The 18504-nt window shown below is 41.6% G+C and overlaps 1 protein-coding gene across 1 annotated transcript in view; it reads right to left on the bottom strand.

Moving 5' to 3' along the window:
• Nucleotides 1-848: 848 nt before the first annotated feature.
• ZPLD1 (zona pellucida like domain containing 1) overlaps nt 849-18504 on the bottom strand; it is a 34969-nt gene continuing 17313 nt past the window's right edge. Inside the window, exons 5-11 of the mRNA XM_081907248.1 lie at nt 17872-17944; nt 10959-11056; nt 8164-8244; nt 6149-6320; nt 4587-4695; nt 3077-3106; nt 849-2279 (exon numbers count right to left, since the gene is read on the bottom strand). Coding sequence (XP_081763374.1) covers nt 2101-2279; nt 3077-3106; nt 4587-4695; nt 6149-6320; nt 8164-8244; nt 10959-11056; nt 17872-17944 — 742 coding nt within the window. The 3' untranslated portion in view covers nt 849-2100. The remainder of the gene's footprint in view (nt 2280-3076; nt 3107-4586; nt 4696-6148; nt 6321-8163; nt 8245-10958; nt 11057-17871; nt 17945-18504) is intronic.

An 18504-nucleotide genomic window follows, 5' to 3' on the forward strand; every position in this document is an offset into this window, starting at 1 on the left:
CCTAAGTACAGTTACAGATAGGTAGCCGTGTTGGTCTGCCATAGTCAAAACAAAAAAAATTCCTTCCAGTAGCACCTTAAAGACCAACTAAGTTAGTTCTTGGTATGAGCTTTCGTGTGCATGCATGTATCTTGGTATGAGCTTTCGTGTGCATGCATGTATCTGAAGAAGTGTGCATGCACACGAAAGCTCATACCAAGAACTAACGTAGTTGGTCTTTAAGGTGCTACTGGAAGGAATTTTTTTTGTTTTTCCTAAGTACAGTTAGGATTGCAGCCTCTTCTATTTTCCATGCATACAAAATGTAAAATTACTTTTATATAATCATAGTTAGGATCAGAATGGAACTGTCCCTGAAGTCTCAAAAACTTTTGAAGACGCTGGGTATTATTTGCTTTCTTTTCCTTTAGTGGTGGTAAGTTCAGGACAACCCTTCCTGTATATTCCATTCCTAAAAGAGGTTACTGAAGTCCTAGACAGAAGGTCCTCTTCATCCCAGACAGAGAATTAGATTTAAGAAGAATAAAAAAACCAAACTATTTACTGAATCTAGATAAGGTCCGTTAAGCATTGAATAACTGGGTACCTTCCAGTCTGAAGCATTCTTTTAATTATTATTATCCTCATCATCATTTTTAAAGGCATGTAGTGGTTTTTTCCCCCCCTTTCGGGTTCCTATGACTGATTTTTAAAATTATTTTAAGAGTTAGAAACACCTTTTGTAGAGATGTTTGCATCTTTTGGGGACCAGAATTGAATTCTGATCCAGTATTCATACTAGGACTGAATTAATAAACAATGAAAAATTAAAAACATTTTGAAACAAGAATTTGAGTTTGCATAGAAATGCAATGATTATTCTCGATTTAGGTTTCCATGTGAAAAATATGCAAGGGACAGAAATATTTATTGAGCAATGCTTTCATTGCAAGTGTATTTTCAGCACAGTGTCATTGTTTCACTAAATCCCTGCTGCTGCTTCAGTATCATTCTTTTCCTCTTGTTATTGCTACTTTCTCCCTCTTGGATTAGGTGATTCCAACAATCAATTGTCATGTGGTATAGAGTCCAATCAGATCTGGCTTGTTGCTGATGTCACTGAGGGCCAACAGTATCGATTCAGAGTGAGGGCAATGCATCCTGGATAATTTGCAAAGGTGATGGTAGCCACTAATGAACATGATGACATCATGATGGGATGTAGCCACCATGAGATGGAGTTGGCTATGAGATGACATCATTAAAGGTAAACAAATTCAATGCAAAGAGAGAGCAACAGAGTGTAATGGAAATAAATAGATGAACGTTTTCAAAGCAATTGAAAACCCCAACTCCAGTGAACAAAACACCAAATCAGTAGGGTGCTTTTCAACACTGCCAAAAACATCCCACAAAACAATTAGCAGTTTCAATTCAGTTGTAAATTTGCGATATAAAACATTTTTGCATAGGCAAAATATAATTAAACACAAGTCAACCATGTGCCCATTGTGGCCATTTCTTTGTTCAATGGGGAGGTACCCTGAAACAGAGCAGAATTCACCCCACTGCAGCACTTGATCACGTTTTCAAAGCAATTTAACTACTTACTATTTTAAACGGTTTGTAACTCCTTTTTGTAGCCCAGTCGCTAATGAAAACTATATTTCAAGTGCCAGGTTTTGTACAGAAAAGTTTGGCATAAAACGTATAATGTTGTAGAAAAACTGAAGAGAGAAAAAATAAAGGTTGTCCTTTTCAAAGGAGCTCATTAACTATGCATGTTTCATAGCGCTCGTGTTTGTATAATTTGAATGCATTTGGGAAAGGTTTCTGCCTTGAGCAATTTTTAAACTTTACGATCCCACTTGGAGGTTTAAAAACATTTGGGTTATCAATAATCCCATTGGCAAAATGTCAAATAGCTTTGTCACGCACATACACGAATGGAAAAAACAACAATCATTACCTTTACTGCTTATTATCTATACAATAGCGTTTATAAGGCTATAAGTAAGAATAGCTGGAACTTGAAAGCAGCAAAATGCCGCCTTGGTGACGCTTAAAAGGGAACACATTTCATGGCAATCCCACAGAGAAAATCCAAATGATTTGTTCCTTCTAGTTGAAAACTGGGTTTCGTACACCATTCAAAACTAGGCTACTGCTGGACCACTTTCTGTGGAGGAGGGTGAGGGAAAATATGAAAAAAATTGTGCTCATAATTCCTAAAATTACTACTCCTGAAATCAAAGCACTGGTGACTGAATTCAGCTGGAAAGCAGATCCATTTGGACTACCTACAAAGGAGTAAGAAATGAAAAGGGAGGTGTTTACAGGCACTGAAATTGATCCAACCAAAGATACTTAAATTCCCATTTATTCACACTTAAGTCCCATTGATTCCAGTGTGAGAGATAAGTGTGAGTCCACATATCCACTAAAAAGTAAGCTCCACTATTTCAGTGGGGCTTACACCTAGGACAGTGTGAATGGGGCTGCAGCTTGCATACACACTATAACTTTAAAGCACATTCAAAACACATTGCTCCCTCAAAGAATTCTGGACACTGTAGTTTCTTAAGGGTTGCTGGGAATTTAAATATGAAGGGGTAAACTACATTGCCCAGAATTATTTGAGTGAAATAACATTGTTTGAATGTGCATTGTTTGAGTGTATACAGTGGTACCTCGGGTTAAGTACTTAATTCGTTCCGGAGGTCCATTCTTAACCTGAAACTGTTCTTAACCTGAAGCACCACTTTAGCTAATGGGGCCTCCTGCTGCTGCCGCGCCACCGGAGCACGATTTCTGTTCTCATCCTGAAGCAAAGTTCTTAACTCGAGGTACTATTTCTGGGTTAGTGGAGTCTGTAACCTGAAGCATATGTAACCTGAAGTGTATGTAACCCGAGATACCACTGTATTACAGGCCGGTTTTCTGAACCAGGAAGGGTGGGGTATAAATAATATATATATATATTATTATTAGTGTAACATTAAAATACTCCTTTAAAATATAATAATAATAATAATAATAATAATAATAATAATAATAATAATAATAATAATAGTTTGCTCATATTGATACAACTTACCAAGCTGTGAATTATTAGTTGGGGTCTCATCTGTACAAAAATATAAAAATAGATACGTTGTAAATTTAAAGATATTATTTGAACAGCATCTTTCTGCTCATACATAATCTAGGATACTTCAAACAACTTTTTTGAGATTATTAGTTTGTCACCATCAATTTGTTTGTTCAGATTAATCTTAGATCATTTGTTATAAGACAGGTGCCCCTGTGTATATTTACCTGGAAGTAAGTCCCAATGAATTTACTAGGACTTATCATCAGTGCTGTGTTGCATACTTTAAGGAGTGCTAAGAGATTATAAACAGTTGTTCACATTTGGGGTGGAGGGTACATGTGCTCCAAACATATAAACAGAATTTGACAGTTATAACTCAAACAAACTTTGCTTGCATCAGACAGCCTCTTGCACTGAGTGCCTGCTATGTCTGAGCCACTCATGCACAGTTGTTGTTTTTTAAAGGACTAATTACATGTAAATTTATATTGCAAAATTATAGATATCATACCTGTAATACACGTAAAAGAGTCAGGCTCATGCTGTACTCTATTTCTGCAGCATAATTTCATAAGGGCATGAATACTTGGGCTGTGCACCAGATTTGGCTGAGGCCCAAGCCAAATTGAGCCCATATGAAGGCATCCAGGGCAAGATCAGTCAAATGGGGATGAAATAGTCACAGGTTGGGTTGGATGGCTCAAGGAATCGGGGCTGTCGGGGATCAGGACATCAGGCAATAAGGAGGTGCAAGCATCAGGCAGGAAAACCCACAAGAAAGGCAGAAGTCTATGTGACTGCTGGCTGCATATTCCCAGGTGAAGGTAGAAGCCCAATACCAACTGATTCTCCTTCCTGCTTAACACCCCACCCCACAGGATCGATGCTGAGCAGAGACAATGATGTTGTGGGGTGCAGAAAAGCCCTACAGGAAAGCTGCTTGTGAAGTAGCACCATATAGGATGGATGCCTCCATGCAACAGCTGTTGAGCAGATGCATCAATCCTGCATGGCGCAGGGTGCTCACAAATATGCCTTCCCCATAGAGAAGCCGCCTAGGAAGGAGCGTCCTGCAAAACAAACCGTCTTGGTCAGTTTAATTAGTTGGGTTTTTAAAAACTAATTAAAGTAATTTGGATCCAAAACTAATTTGGCACTGGATCCAGGATAGGGCAGTTGATCCAGAGGAAGCTGACCTTATTGGGGGTGGCTCTGAATCAGAGGCACTGAATGGCTTGGGCAGCCCTAATGAATACCCACATATTTTTATGCATTGTTGCAAGCATCTGCATACACGCTAGTTACTTCAAGTGTGCAATATTATATGTATAATGATGCATACAAATAAACAAGGATTCTTTGCATTTTGAGCAGAACTAGGGAAACTGTCAAGATTAAGTAGCAAGACCAAAATTATGAGTAGGACTTAATTAAATGTCACTCACGGAAAATTATCCTTAAACAGCAAAATGGTTGTGTTTTTGAAATCATGCAATGATATGATCACGCCTACCAGTTCTAGTAATGATGGGGCCAGCAGAGATTACAGCACTTCCAGAAGTACTCTGAGGGCTCCAAGTGGTTCTCTTTGCTGCATCTCTTTTTTTCCTGTTACTGCAGATCTGGAGGGGCAATGAAAACAATCATGATTTCAGTGGACAGAGAAGTACATTCCTCCTGTATCAAACATTTTAAAAACAAGCTGTTTTTGGTCGTACAGTCGTACCTTGGAAGTCAAACATAATCTGTTCCAGAAGTCCGTTTGACTTCCCAAATGTTTGGAAACTAAAGCATAGCTTCTGATTGACTGCAGGAAGCTCCTGCAGCCAATCAGAAGCCGCAGAAGCCCCGTCGGACGTTCGAGTTCCAAAGAACATTTGCAAACCGGAACACTCACTTCCGGGTTTGCGGTGTTCGGGAACCAAAATGTTCGAGTCGCAAGGCCTTCAGGATCCAAGGTACGATTGTATTGGAAAAGAAACTATGTACTTATTAACTTTGTTGCGTGCAATCTTTTGTTACAACTCCTGAAAGAGAGTGCGGTCTTGTCCATGCCTCTTTGTTTCCTTATATATTCAGGACTGGTTTTGAGAACATAGATCAGGCCATCTAATGGGTGTCCTGCTCTCACAGTGGCTTACAGAAAGCCCAGAAGCAGAACCTAAGGACAATAGCACTCACCCTTCCTGTCATTTCCAGCATCTGGTATGCAAAAAGTTACCATCTCCAACAGCGGAAATATAATATCTAGAATACTATGGCTTGGCCCCAGCAGTGCCCTTCTGCAAACACAGGTGCTTTGAACCCGTTCTCCCTGAAGACTCCTGTGCCAGCTTCAATGCTTTTCTGTTCCCCAAACCACAGGAGGTTTTCAGAGGGTGTCAGAATGGCACAGGGGGAAATGGGAATCAATCAAGCCGTTCCACTTACTGATCTCTGGATAAACTCAGTGTGTTATAATAGTTAGTGTGTCAGACTAAGATCTGGGAGGCCAGGATTTGAATCTCCACTCAGCCAAGAAGCTCACTGGGTGACCTTGAGCCTCTTAAATGTGGAGGGGGGATGTCTGTTTGGGGGGGAGGCAGGAAATAAATACAATGAAATAAGTAAAATAAATGGGTATGACATTTGGTGTGATTCATCAGGTTCTTGTATGTAATTTCTGCATCCCCCTCATCAGTAGATCTTGTTCTAGATAAAAGCTCTGCTCATTACAAGCTTGGTGGGAAAGTGAACTTGTCCTTTACTATGATTCCCTCTACATATTCCCTGCATTATAATTACAGCTGTTACATGATTGCTTGACAATGTGAACCTGATCATTCATAACAAATCTGCCCTTTCTGCCATACATTGGCAGTGAAGGGACTGCCATAGCATGGTAAGTTAACTACTGCTTCAGCTGATTATATCCCAGCCTCCATATTTAAAACACACCTCTAAGAGCCAATTGCTTTAATATGTTACGGATGACAGTCAATGGCTCGTTTTGTTTTAATCACTTGTCTATACACTGTGCAAAACATTCCAAGTTTTGTTCCAATTGCAGCATTACCAAAAGACTCCAAAACCTACAGGAGCAAGAAAGGGGCAATCATCAGCTCTGCACAGCTTTGTCACACAATGGAGAAAAACTGTGGACATTTTCTGGTTCTTGTGCTTCACGAAGCGGAACACCTCGAAAGAAAACCGGCCCATTTGACTCCTGCCATTTTCAATGATAGTTGTCTGAGGGTCCTTGTCGCAGCTGGAGGAAAAGATTGAAACGGGAGTGATGTTTTCTGGTTCCCAGGAGGTTAGAGTCTCAAAGAAAAACACTAAAGCATCCTGACTACTACTAGATGGTGGGGAAATGGTGTTAGAAACCTTTGGTTTCATGGGTCTAAGGGCCCCAGAACATTTCTGCTTCTGGCCAGTGCTTGCATGGATCACCTGGAACCCATGTACAACTCCTTGAGCTTCGTGATGGAAGAAAAATATTAATGAACTAAATATAAATTAAATACATTGGCTCAACTTTTGAATACCATATTTTTTAAATTACATTTTGCAGCCCATTTCTTGATTGTAATGTACAGTTGACACATGCTTTATCCTTGTCATATTACAGTGGTACCTCAGGTTATAGATAGGTAGCCGTGTTGGTCTGCCATAGTCAAAACAAAAAAAAATTCCTTCCAGTAGCACCTTAAAGACCAACTAAGTTAGTTCTTGGTCTTTAAGGTGCTACTGGAAGGAATTTTTTTTTGTTTTGACCTCAGGTTATGTACTTAATTCGTTCCGGAGGTCCGTACTTAACCTGAAACTGTTCTTAACCTGAAGCACCACTTTAGCTAATGGGGCCTCCTGCTGCTGCCGCGCCGCTGGAGCACGATTTCTATTCTCATCCTGAAGCCAAGTTCTTAACCTGAAGCACTATTTCTGGGTTAGTGGAGTCTATAACTTGAAGTGTATGTAACCTGAAGCGTATGTAACCCAAGGTACCACTGTAGTCCATTTGCTTTCGTACTACACCTCATACTTAGCTCAAAAAAAATCTGTTCAATTACTCATCCTCATCTTTTCATTAGCTCCTGCTAACCTGTTTACATGCAAAGCATGGTGTAGAAGTTAGACTGCCAGGCTGCATTCCCATGTCAGTTTATTCTATTTTCATGTCTTGTCCCTAACTGTTATGTTCTGTATTATATTTGAGCTTTCACACAACGTAAAAGCCACTTCTGGAACATTAGTGGAGTATAGTGTAAGCTTAGCACGCATTTCCTTGTTATTTGCTTCCAGGAAAAAACTGTTTGCAAATACAGTGGTACCTCCATTTGCGGACGGGATCCATTCTGGAGGTCTGATCAGATCCCCAGGTTTCCGCAACCTGAGGACCGCTTCTGCTCATGCACACACGGCAAAACCCGATAAAATACTTCTGGGTTTGCCCTGTGCACATCCCAAAGTTTATGTAACCAGGGGGTTACATAAACGGAGGTACTACTATAGTGTGGAAATGAGGGCCAAACTTGTGCTATATTCCTCTATAGTTCCACAGAACTGGATGGAGCAGCCCAACATATGAATGTGAGTTAAATATCATTCCCTGCCAGGTGGATCGCCATTATGGTAAATGCTTTTTTAAAACTATCACATCATATATACGTGATGTATATATCACTGATGGCATGTGAGGCACCCTACTGTAGCTTGGTCAACAGTATCACCCAACTGATCACCAAACTACTCCAGGGTGCACTGCCAGGGTAGTTTGAACATTTGTGCAGGCTCCTGTAAACAAACTTAGGGCTATATATTTAGTGTGCATATATTGAAACAAGCATGTAGGGTAGAATAGGCTCAGTTGATACCTGCTAATGATAGTCATTATTTACATGAATATTTATGCACGTATTTCTTAGGTTTCAGTTCTTCTTATAGGGTTTCTTGTGACGTGAGCCAATATTTATTTCACTACTATAGTAACATTATACATGTTTTATATATAAAAACAAACTTTGAAAATAATTAATACATTTTATATTAATCTGTTTTAACAGTGTAGTGTGGCAGAGAAACACTATATTTGGAAGAAGAAGAAAATCTACCTAAAGAAGAGATCATATCGCAGATCATCATTTGGATTTCCAGATGGAGTAGTATAGCAGTAGTCCATCAAAACATTCCATCTGTGCAATGAAAGATAATTAACCGCTAAGCATTTCTTGAGATTCAGCATACACACACACACACACACACACACACACACATATATATATATATATATATATATATATATATATATATATATATATATACATCCATTGAAAGTGCTGGCTGATAATGTGCCGCCATCTTCCATTATGATTCAAAAGATGAGCAATACCCTGGTGCCTTAACTGCAACAAATCACTGAACAATGAGTACAATATAGCTAATGTGAAGCTATAGGCTCACCTAGGAATTGGTGCAGCTATTATAGTCATGAAGTTATGAAGTGGTACTGATTTGCTATCATTTCATTGGCTACTTCAGACATCATGAGATCATTTAGCCAGAAACCACATTTGCCTCTTTTATAATTTGAGGCTGCTACATCTTGTGCTCAAGGAAAGAGAAAAGAACTTTTCACTGAGTGTAACTACCACTGACATTCTGCAACTTAGCTGAAACATTCAGCAAGCCCTACCTGCAGGGAACCAGGCAGAGGGCCTTCTTGGTAGTTGCATCCACCCTGTGGAATGCCCTCCCATCAGATGTCAAAGAAATAAACAACTATCTGACTTTTAGAAGACATCTGAAGGCAACCCTGTTTAGGGAAGTTTTTAATGTTTGATGTTTTATCATGTTTTTAATATTCTGTTGGGAGCTGCCCAGAGTGGCTGGGGAAACCCAGCCAGATGGACAGTATATAAATAAATTGTTGTTGTTGTTGTTACTCTTTAGGCATTATATTTGGAGAAATGGTTTGCAGAATGTATATATTTGTTAAAACTGCAAACAAAATTGTATTTTTTGGAGAAATGTGCATCTAAATGTTGGTGGATTTCTGTGGAAATGAGGAGAGATGGATTTAAGATTGGAAAAATGAGAAAATGAGAGGAACCAAAATGGACAGATAAATCCATCTGTATCTGAAACCCTGGGGTGCTGCTGCCAGATAGAATAGACAACACCAAGAGAGATGGTCTAGCCTACTGTAAGACAGCTCCATATATCCATGCTTCCTTGTATCCCAGGGAGCAGAAGCAGCTTGCAAGCTAGGGCAGAGCAGCTAGGCTAGATTCCCAGAAGCAGTTTACTGTTGCTTGTTTTGTGGGAGAGGAGGAGGAGAGTGGGGTGGCAAGGAGGCTGGCTCAGTACAAGCACACTGCCAGGAGTGCTTTTGCACTGCAGCACCCTCTCCACTGCTTTACTTCTCCTAAGGTAATAATAATAATAATAATTTATTATTTATACCCCGCCCATCTGGCTGAGTTTCCCCAGCCACTCTGGGCGGCTCCCAATCCGTGTTAAAAATAGTACAGCATTACATATTAAAAACTTCCCTGAACAGGGCTGCCTTAAGATGTCTTCTGAATGTCAGGTAATTCTTTATCTCTTTGACATCTGATGGGAGGGCGTTCCACAGGGCGGGCGCCACTACCGAGAAGGCCCTCTGTCTGGTTCGCTGTAGCCTCACTTCTCGCAATGAGGGAACCGCCAGAAGGCCCTCGGCGCTGGATCTCAGTGTCCGGGCTGACCGATGGGGGTGGAGACGCTCCTTCAGGTATACAGGACCGAGGCCGTTTAGGGCTTTAAAGGTCAGCACCAACACTTTGAATTGTGCTCGGAAACGTACTGGGAGCCAGTGCAGATCTCTCAGAACCGGTGTTATGTGGTCCCGGCGGCCACTCCCAGTCACCAGTCTAGCTGCCGCATTCTGGATTAATTGCAGTTTCCGGGTCACCTTCAAAGGTAGCCCCACGTAGAGCGCGTTGCAGTAGTCCAAGCGTGAGATAACTAGAGCATGCACCACTCTGGCGAGACAGTCCACGGGGAGGTAGGGTCTTAGCCTGCGTACCAGGTGGAGCTGGTAGACAGCTGCCCTGGACACAGAGTTAACCTGCACCTCCATGGACAGCTGTGATTCCAAAATGACTCCCAGGCTGCGCACCTGGTCCTTCAGGGGCACAGTTACCCCATTCAGGACCAGGGAATCCTCCACACCTGCCCGCCTCCTGTCCCCCAAAAACAGTACTTCTGTCTTGTCAGGATTCAACCTCAATCTGTTAGCCGCCATCCAACCTCCAACCGCCTCCAGGCACTCACACAGGACCTTCACCGCCTTCACTGGTTCTGATGTAAAGGTAAAGGTGTAAGGGGCCGGGTGGCACTGTGGTCTAAACCACTGAGCCTCTTGGGCTTGCTGATCGGAAGGTTGGTGGTTCAAATCCCCACGACAGCTTGAGCTCCCATTATTCTGTCCCAGCTTCTGGCAACCTAGCAGTTCAAATGCACACCAGTGCAAGTAAATAAATAGGTACCACTGCGGCCAGAAGATAAATGGTGTTTCCAGGCATTCTGGCTTCCATCACGGTCTTCCGTGTGCCAAAAGTGGTTTAGTCATGCTGGCCACATGACCTGGAAAGCTATCTGAGGACAAACGCCAGGTCCCTCAGCATGAAAAGTGAGATGAGCGCCATACCCCATAGTCGCCTTTGACTGGACTTAACCGTCCAGGGGTTCTTTACCTTTTTTTAACCTTTTACCTCTCCTAAGCAACAGTGACTCACCTGCCAGGAAGCTGATGTATTGGCTTCACCCCACATGAAGAGTCACTTCTGCCAAGGAGCTTGTGTTTCTAGGACCACAGATTTTGTTGTGGGGGGTGGGAGTGGGAGAGACATATCATTTACCATACCTGCCATCGAGGTTTGTTGCTCTAACAGCTGCAAAAACTTTTGTTTTCAACGGTAACCCTGTACTGGGGATAATCAGCTGCTCTCTGTAGGTGGAGTCCTGGAAAAACAAACAGTTCTTATCACACACCAACAATATGACCCTATATAACATAGAAGCGTTTGCAGTCAGCTGGTGAGGCTACCAGACTCAAGATTTAGTCTCAGGTATGTGTGTAGAACATTTCTCACTGAAAGGATCAGGTAACAATGGAACAGTTTGCAATCCTCTTGGAAAGCATTGCTTCCAGGCAGATATCCTTAAATCTTCATTGTGTTATTGGATATTGGTAGCAAACACAGGGCTGGTAACCCAGGCAATCACTTCTCACTTCCATAGTCATGAAAAAGGACCAATTAGCAGGAAGACAGTCGTAACAGAAGGAGTAGCACACATGGTAGTAAATTTACTTCCTGCCTTTTACCAGTGGGCCTTAGGGCAGGTTACAACAGTTTAAGCTTTTGAATTAAGATCAGTTAAAGCAGGTTACAGTCACAGGAATAGGGTGAAGAGAACTTGATCCATCCTTCCCTTCTATCACTTTCCTCCCCAAAACACTCTTCTTTACTTTTCCTTTCTTTTCCCCACTTGAGAAAGGAAACACAGATCTGGAAACAATGTCTCTCAAGGAGGTGTACTGGGCGACAGAGGGAAAGCTGAGCAACCCTGCCTTTCCACATCTCTTCTGCCCCCTTTGCAGTAGAGAAGTGGAAACCTAGATTTGCTAAGCTTGCCACTGATTGCTTAGTTTAGCCCTGATACATCAGAAACGATCTCCTTCCTTGGGATCATTTAAATAATGAGTGGGACTTGTGCATGAGAATGGCTTCACCTTTCACTGCTTCACTTTATGTATCGAGAACCACATAAAAGTGGATCAGCACTCAGACATAATTCAACATGACCAAATGCACTTAGAGTGAACTGTGTTTAATAATGCTGTAGATTACGGGAGGCAAAGGATGTCAGTATATATCGAGATCATATCTAGTGGAAAGATATGTGGCAACAGCAAGCCGTGCCAGACAATTTGCAAAGAAACTAAATCAAATACTAGCCATGATATGTGAATAGAAAAACAAAATCATTAAATGTGTCATATAGAATCTATAAACCAAGTGGTGGAACACATTAACATGGAAATAATCCCTCTATCCAATTTAGCAGCATTTTGTAAAAAATAAAATCTGCCAAAGAGTTCTACTTAATATTAGAATGATGACGCTACAATCTTTCAGTTGGTAGTAGTAAATTTAATCCTATTATTCCCTCTTTTGCAGCTATCCAGAATAATTTCCCCAGAACCCACTGCCATTGCCATTAGTTAGGATTCAAGAGGAAGCCTAAGATAATTAGATACCACAAACCCGTTGATAAGCACACAGTTATTAAACTTATAGTGAAACACTATACACAGCAGTAATACCCGCTAAGTCCAGAGATATATACTACCAAGTAAAGGGGCATAGCGATGGTGGGCAGCCTGTAACCCTCCAGATGTTGCTGGAAGTCAACTCCCATCAATCCCCACCCACCATCACTAACAGTCATGGTTTGTGTACCTTAAGAAATGAAGTTGGTTGGAAAACAAGCCCAGTCACAAAGGACTCCAATGTGCATGTACACAAAAGCTGTTACCCAGAACAAACTTAGTTGGTCTCTAAGGTGTTACTGGACAGTTTTTTAGTTTTTTAATTTATTTCAACTGTGTCAGACCAACACAGCTACCTACCTGAATCCAATGGAACTATCACTGCAATCCTATGCACAAGTACCTGAGAACAGGTCTCACTGAGTCTCTGTGTTAATTTGCCTAGAATTGCAACTCAAGATTGCAGTCCTAGACACCAGTGGTGGTCCTTCAGATGCTTTGGGCTCCTGTTCCATCATCCCTTGTGATCAGCCATCTGACTGAGGCTGAAGGGTGTTGGAGTCTAACAGCATCTATAAGGTCAGACACAAGTTCCTCAGTCATGGCCTAAGCTAAGGCAACAATGAGGTCTTGGTTTTGCATGGCGTCCTTTGTACTCTACTAGAAACTGAATATAGCCCTTTAGTCAAACCTGTGATGTGAACCTTAATTGCACTGCCTGCAGTTTCCTTCTGCCTCCAAGGGCCAAAATATCACCTTATTATTTCCTCCTAGTAGAGTTTTTCTGCCTCTGCTTTATTTTCTGTATGTGTGATTCAGATTTTGATCACATTCTGTTGTATAAAAATGGTCAAATGTTAATTAAAGTACATATATAATAATGGCACTTGCATTATTAATTTACACCACTAATGATTTGTTAGCAAAAAGAAAGTTTTGGATAATGAAGTGAATTAAACAACAGTTTTAGCATTTCTTCCTCAGACTGCGCTTTTCTCTAGAAGTATTTAAGTCACCCTCTGGTAATGGTGAAGAATTGTACCTCAATTCATTATGCACACACAGCACAGTTTGACTTGAGTATATTAAATTTTAAATGTATGGAAATGAATATGTTTCATATTCATACTTAATTAACCACTGTCCTCCCAGAGCAAGGTCTTGACCCTAACAAAACCCTTACTCGTGAGCATATCGTGTTCACCAAGAAATCTCAATAAAGCCAATGGCAAACTTAATGCAGATGTATGAATTCAGTGGAAATCCCAGCAGGAAGAAAAACAATTCTCCCACTCATCCAGAGCTGTAACTTTAAGCTTGAACAACACCCATATACATTTAAAAAACCAAGCCCAATTCAGGCATCCTAAACCATAATGCAGGACCAGTTCAAGACCTTCTGCTACCTGACACAAATCACAAGATGGCTCCCTCTCTTTTCCACATGCAAAAGCCAACTAAACTGGAAGTTGAGTATTATTTCAATACTTCCACTGCATCTGAGAGCAACAAGCTAATACTGAGGAGCAGAACAGGCCACATGGTACATAACACTCTGTCATCCAACAAAAGGTTATGGCCGGCAGGCCCAGCCCACTGATGGGACGAGGTGAGGCACCTGCCTCAAGCAGCAGAAACCCAAGAAGATATTGTGAGATCTCACTGGAAGCCAGTGCCACTGCCAGCACTTCACGGGCAACACCATGCAACACAGGTAAGAGAGCTGCAGGCAGCAGTGGGGAGGGGAGCAGCACATTCCCATTTCACCTCAAGCGGCAAAAGGGGACGCACTGGTCCTGGGCCAGGAGGCTCAGAGTTGTCCCTGGTGTGTCCCAGAAGTTGCCACCTAAGGTGGTTTCCTCAATCTGCTTAATGGAAGGAATGTCCCCATCCTACTGTGATGAAGGAAAGGCAAACAAGCTCCATTTCCCATTGCTGGCTCCTTCAAGATTCAAAATCGTGCAGGAACCTACATGAGTAAAGAAAGCTGCTCGCTACAGAAGTTATCCCACCAAACGTGATTCTAATCATGTGGGAGATTAGAACAACTGCACAGGGCTACTGTTGTCTTAAACTGAAATGGGGATCCTAGCTTACAAATAAAATCCAGTAGCTTAATATTCAGTATTACATCTTGAAACATATTCATGTTGGCCCACAACGATTCATGCTGTGATATCTTAGATATCAATTCAATAATGATTTTATTCATGCACATGGAGTTCTATCCTTGCTCTCTGTGCGGTGATTCTGTAGGTTCTCAGTGTGGTTCAGTTTGGCTGAAGAAAAGATAGTTCTCCTGAGCACCTATTGGCTGCTACCCATGCCAGCACTAACAACCACATGCATTCTCGGGAGCAATTTTGCAAAAATAATTAAATAACCTTGTGGTTTTATTTTAAGTGAAGGTAGTAGAATACATATGTAGTTCTTTGAAGGGTAACAGCCCACCAGATGTACAAGGCATGGGGCAACAGCAAGACTGATGGCTAACACACCTCTTTGACACAGGCAGTAACTCAGCAATCCAGCATTCACTTGTTGGAAAGCCTCTCCTCCTTCCGGAGGGGAGGGGTTGTGACCGGAAGACGATTCCTGCATCACGCAGGGGGCGTTTAGGCCCCTGCCCTCTCACCATCGCTGGTGCTCCACGCCCCCCCCCAATTGGGCACCCAATCGAGTGGCACCGGGGGCATGGTTTAGCCGCTCAAATGCGGCCGCGCCAGCTTCCCCCGCCATTTGCTCCCGATCTACCCCTGATGTCACCGGGGGGTCATGCCATGGCCCCCTGCCACACAGGGCAGAGCTTATAGTTGTATTTGCATCAACAGGCTCCCCCTACTGGTGGTTAACCCCATTCAGACTCACCCCTCTCCAAGTGGGTGGAGTCAAATTGTCAGTGGTCCAATGCATAAGCCAATACCTTCTCACATGCTGTAATCAATAAAGTTGTGGCCCTTTTTTTGCCCATAAACCTAATATACTGTGTCCTTGTGTCTTCATTCCCCAAGCGGGGATCGGGTCCTCGAATCACAATATATTTCTATAACAAAATGATGCAAAGCTGGCTTCACACCATAGATGAAGATGCTCCTATGACTATCCTTAGACTGCTTTTAGAAATCACTCCAAGATATTATTTACAGGATCAATGTACAGGATGACTTACAAAAGCAAAATTGTAAAATGTAGTGTTTATTGGGCAAGATTGGAATGTTGATTGACCCCATGTGATGTATTCTCATGTGTTCTAAGAAAAACATTTTAACTGAACTTTTCTGAAGCAAAATCCCCTATACCCTAAATACAAGGGTTTTTGTTCCTAAAGTTTTAAGAAACTTTCTACTTTCTTACAAAAAAACTTCAGTATTTTTAAAAATGGAAGTAATATCATCTCCAGTCTAACATATCTCTGAACTGTCAGACAGCAAAACTTACTTGCAAACAGGAAATTCATTTAAACGCAATTGGAAATATTCTGCTATGATATTTATAGCACATTCATTACACCCCAAGTTGAAAGCACAGACTTTTAAATCATCTGCATGAATTATAACCCAGGTCCATGATGACATGAATAATAATCCAAAAAAAAATGGATTTGTAATTTACTAAAATGCTGCCTGAGAAATGGAAAGCTGATTTTTAAATCAGACATTTGAATGGATGAATAAAATTTCTAATCAACACAAAAATAACAGTTGGAAGATTAGTGTTGCTGTTATAAATAAAAGCCAGTAAAAGTCTTTTAAATTTCCTTTCCAATGTCCCTGTTTATGCAATACAAGTTTACACAATTACATATATTCAAATCTGATTATCATGCTAATAAGAAGAGAGAGAAAATCAGCATTCATGAGGAGGTACTTAAATTTTAGCCCACCCACTGTCCAAAAGAACCACAAAGAAATAGCATTAGCATCGGTCTATTGAAGTTGCTTACATATTCCACAACAGTAGTTGTTGGTTATATTTCACACCATACCAATGACTTAGACATGGTTAGGGTGACCAGAATAAGTCTTTCCTTGTGGAGTGGAAGGTACCAGAACAGGTGTGTGTGTGGACCAGCCTTGTTCCACTCCTGGCACAAGGCACCAGTTGAACTATTCTTGTTAGAGCATGTGTGAATATTTGTTAAAGGCAATTGTCTAACAAAGGGTCCTCCCTCCCCCTATTGTTTCCCATTCTCTATTTAGGAATGTAGGCCCCTTCAGAGCAGGGACTTGCCAATTTTGCTGTGTAACTCTCTAAGGCTGCAGTCCCTTGCAGACTTTTCAGGCATCAAGCCTCTTTGCACTCAGTGGGAGCTACAGCTGAGTAAACATGCACAGGATTATGATATAAGGTGCCATGTACACTGTTGATGTTATGTAACTAATAAAATCATTATTAAAAATTATAATTCACTTTTAAAGTTACAATTTTCACTGCTATATTTGCTCTTGCAAACCAGGGATGCAGTCATACTAGATGAGCTGAATTTAGTTCCCACTAACATCCATGGTGGGACATGGGTGGCGCTGTGGGTTAAACCACAAAGCATAGGACTTGCCGATCAGAAGGACAGTGGTTCAAATCCCCGCGATGGGGTGAGCTCCCGTTGCTCGGTCCCTGCTCCTGCCAACCTAGCAGTTCGAAAGCACGTCAAAATGCAAGTAGATAAATAGGTACCGCTCTGGTGGGAAGGTAAACGGCGTTTCCGTGCACTGCTCTGGTTCACCAGAAGCTGCTTAGTCATGCTGGCCACATGACCCGGAAGCTGTACGCCGGCTCCCTCATACAATAAAGCGAGATGAGCTCTGCAACCCCAGAGTCGGCCATGACTGGACCTAATAGTCAAGGGTCCCTTTACCCTTTACCTAAGATCCATGGTAATTAACCCTTCATTTCAAAGGGACCCAAATGCAATTATCTTAGGCTGGATCTAACATATGATTTCCGATATTTCCAACTTAAGGCTGTGAGCGCCATTGCATATATAGCCAAAATGGTACCACCCATACCCAAGTGGAAGGAAGGCTAGGCAGCTGTGGGAGAACCCCAAGATTTCGAGAAGTGCAGGTGGAGGAACCGAATCTGAGAACTCCAAAGAGCCACAGGAGAACTGAACATGCTTAGTGGGCATTCTGGCCAACTATTTTGGATGGGATGGAAATGCAGAGGGAGAGAGAATGAAATAGAGGGGCTAGTCCCACTTACAACATTCTACAAGTCAGTCATGGTAGGTGCATTAGCAGAGGGCATAGCTGGCTTTTATAGCCAGAGAGCAGACTAAATGAAAGAAGTTTCCCCTCTGGTCCACTCACTAAACCACACTCCCAAGCTTGCCCACAATTGGCTGCAACTATGGGCAAGTCCCAGGAGTCAGCACCACCAACAAAGAAGGAAATGATGTCCACCCCCCAAAAGATCGCCCCACTGCCGCAGCCGCCACTCCCCTCCAGCCAGCAGGTGAGCAGCCATTGCTTTATTTAAGAAACTTCTGCTTTTTAATACTTACATTGTAGAGGAGCAAATTCAAAGTGCTAATAAATGTGCCATTGTTCTCTCTTACAGATATAGCAGCTGATGATCTAGAACAGATTTAGAAAGCAAAGTATTATTGATGGAATCATCTATTTTTATTTTATTTTTTGCAATTCCATATTTCACTATTAAATCAGGTTTTGGAATTCACCACCAAGTGTATTTCCCCTCCATCTTGTGTTTTTAAATGGCTACAAATCGGAATTTATAGTGGAAGCCCTGTCAGAGCTTTGAAACAATGGGCATTGCTGAAACAATGGATCAGGCAAATAATTAGCTAAGAAGCAAATTGATAGGGGAAAATAACTTCTTGTGATATACAGTACATAGAAATAGCATTTGCTTGTGTTACATATACTAATATATTGCTGTGGAAAAAGAATTGAAAGTAAATATTTCTTTGCTTATGTACAAGTACTACTCTATCTTTAAGAGGAATTGTAGAAGAACTTTCATCATGAAAGCTAACACTCCAGTGCTGTGCTAATTCTATAGCAAACCAAATCCCTGGAACACTTTCCTTCTCGTCATTATTTTCCTTCTCTATATCCTCTTCCTTTCCTCTTCTCAAATTGGTTGTCGCTTCTAATTATGGAGGGGGAAATGA

Source organism: Podarcis melisellensis (assembly GCF_964234715.1).
Source record: "Podarcis melisellensis genome assembly, chromosome: 4".
Lineage (NCBI taxonomy): Eukaryota > Metazoa > Chordata > Lepidosauria > Squamata > Lacertidae > Podarcis > Podarcis melisellensis.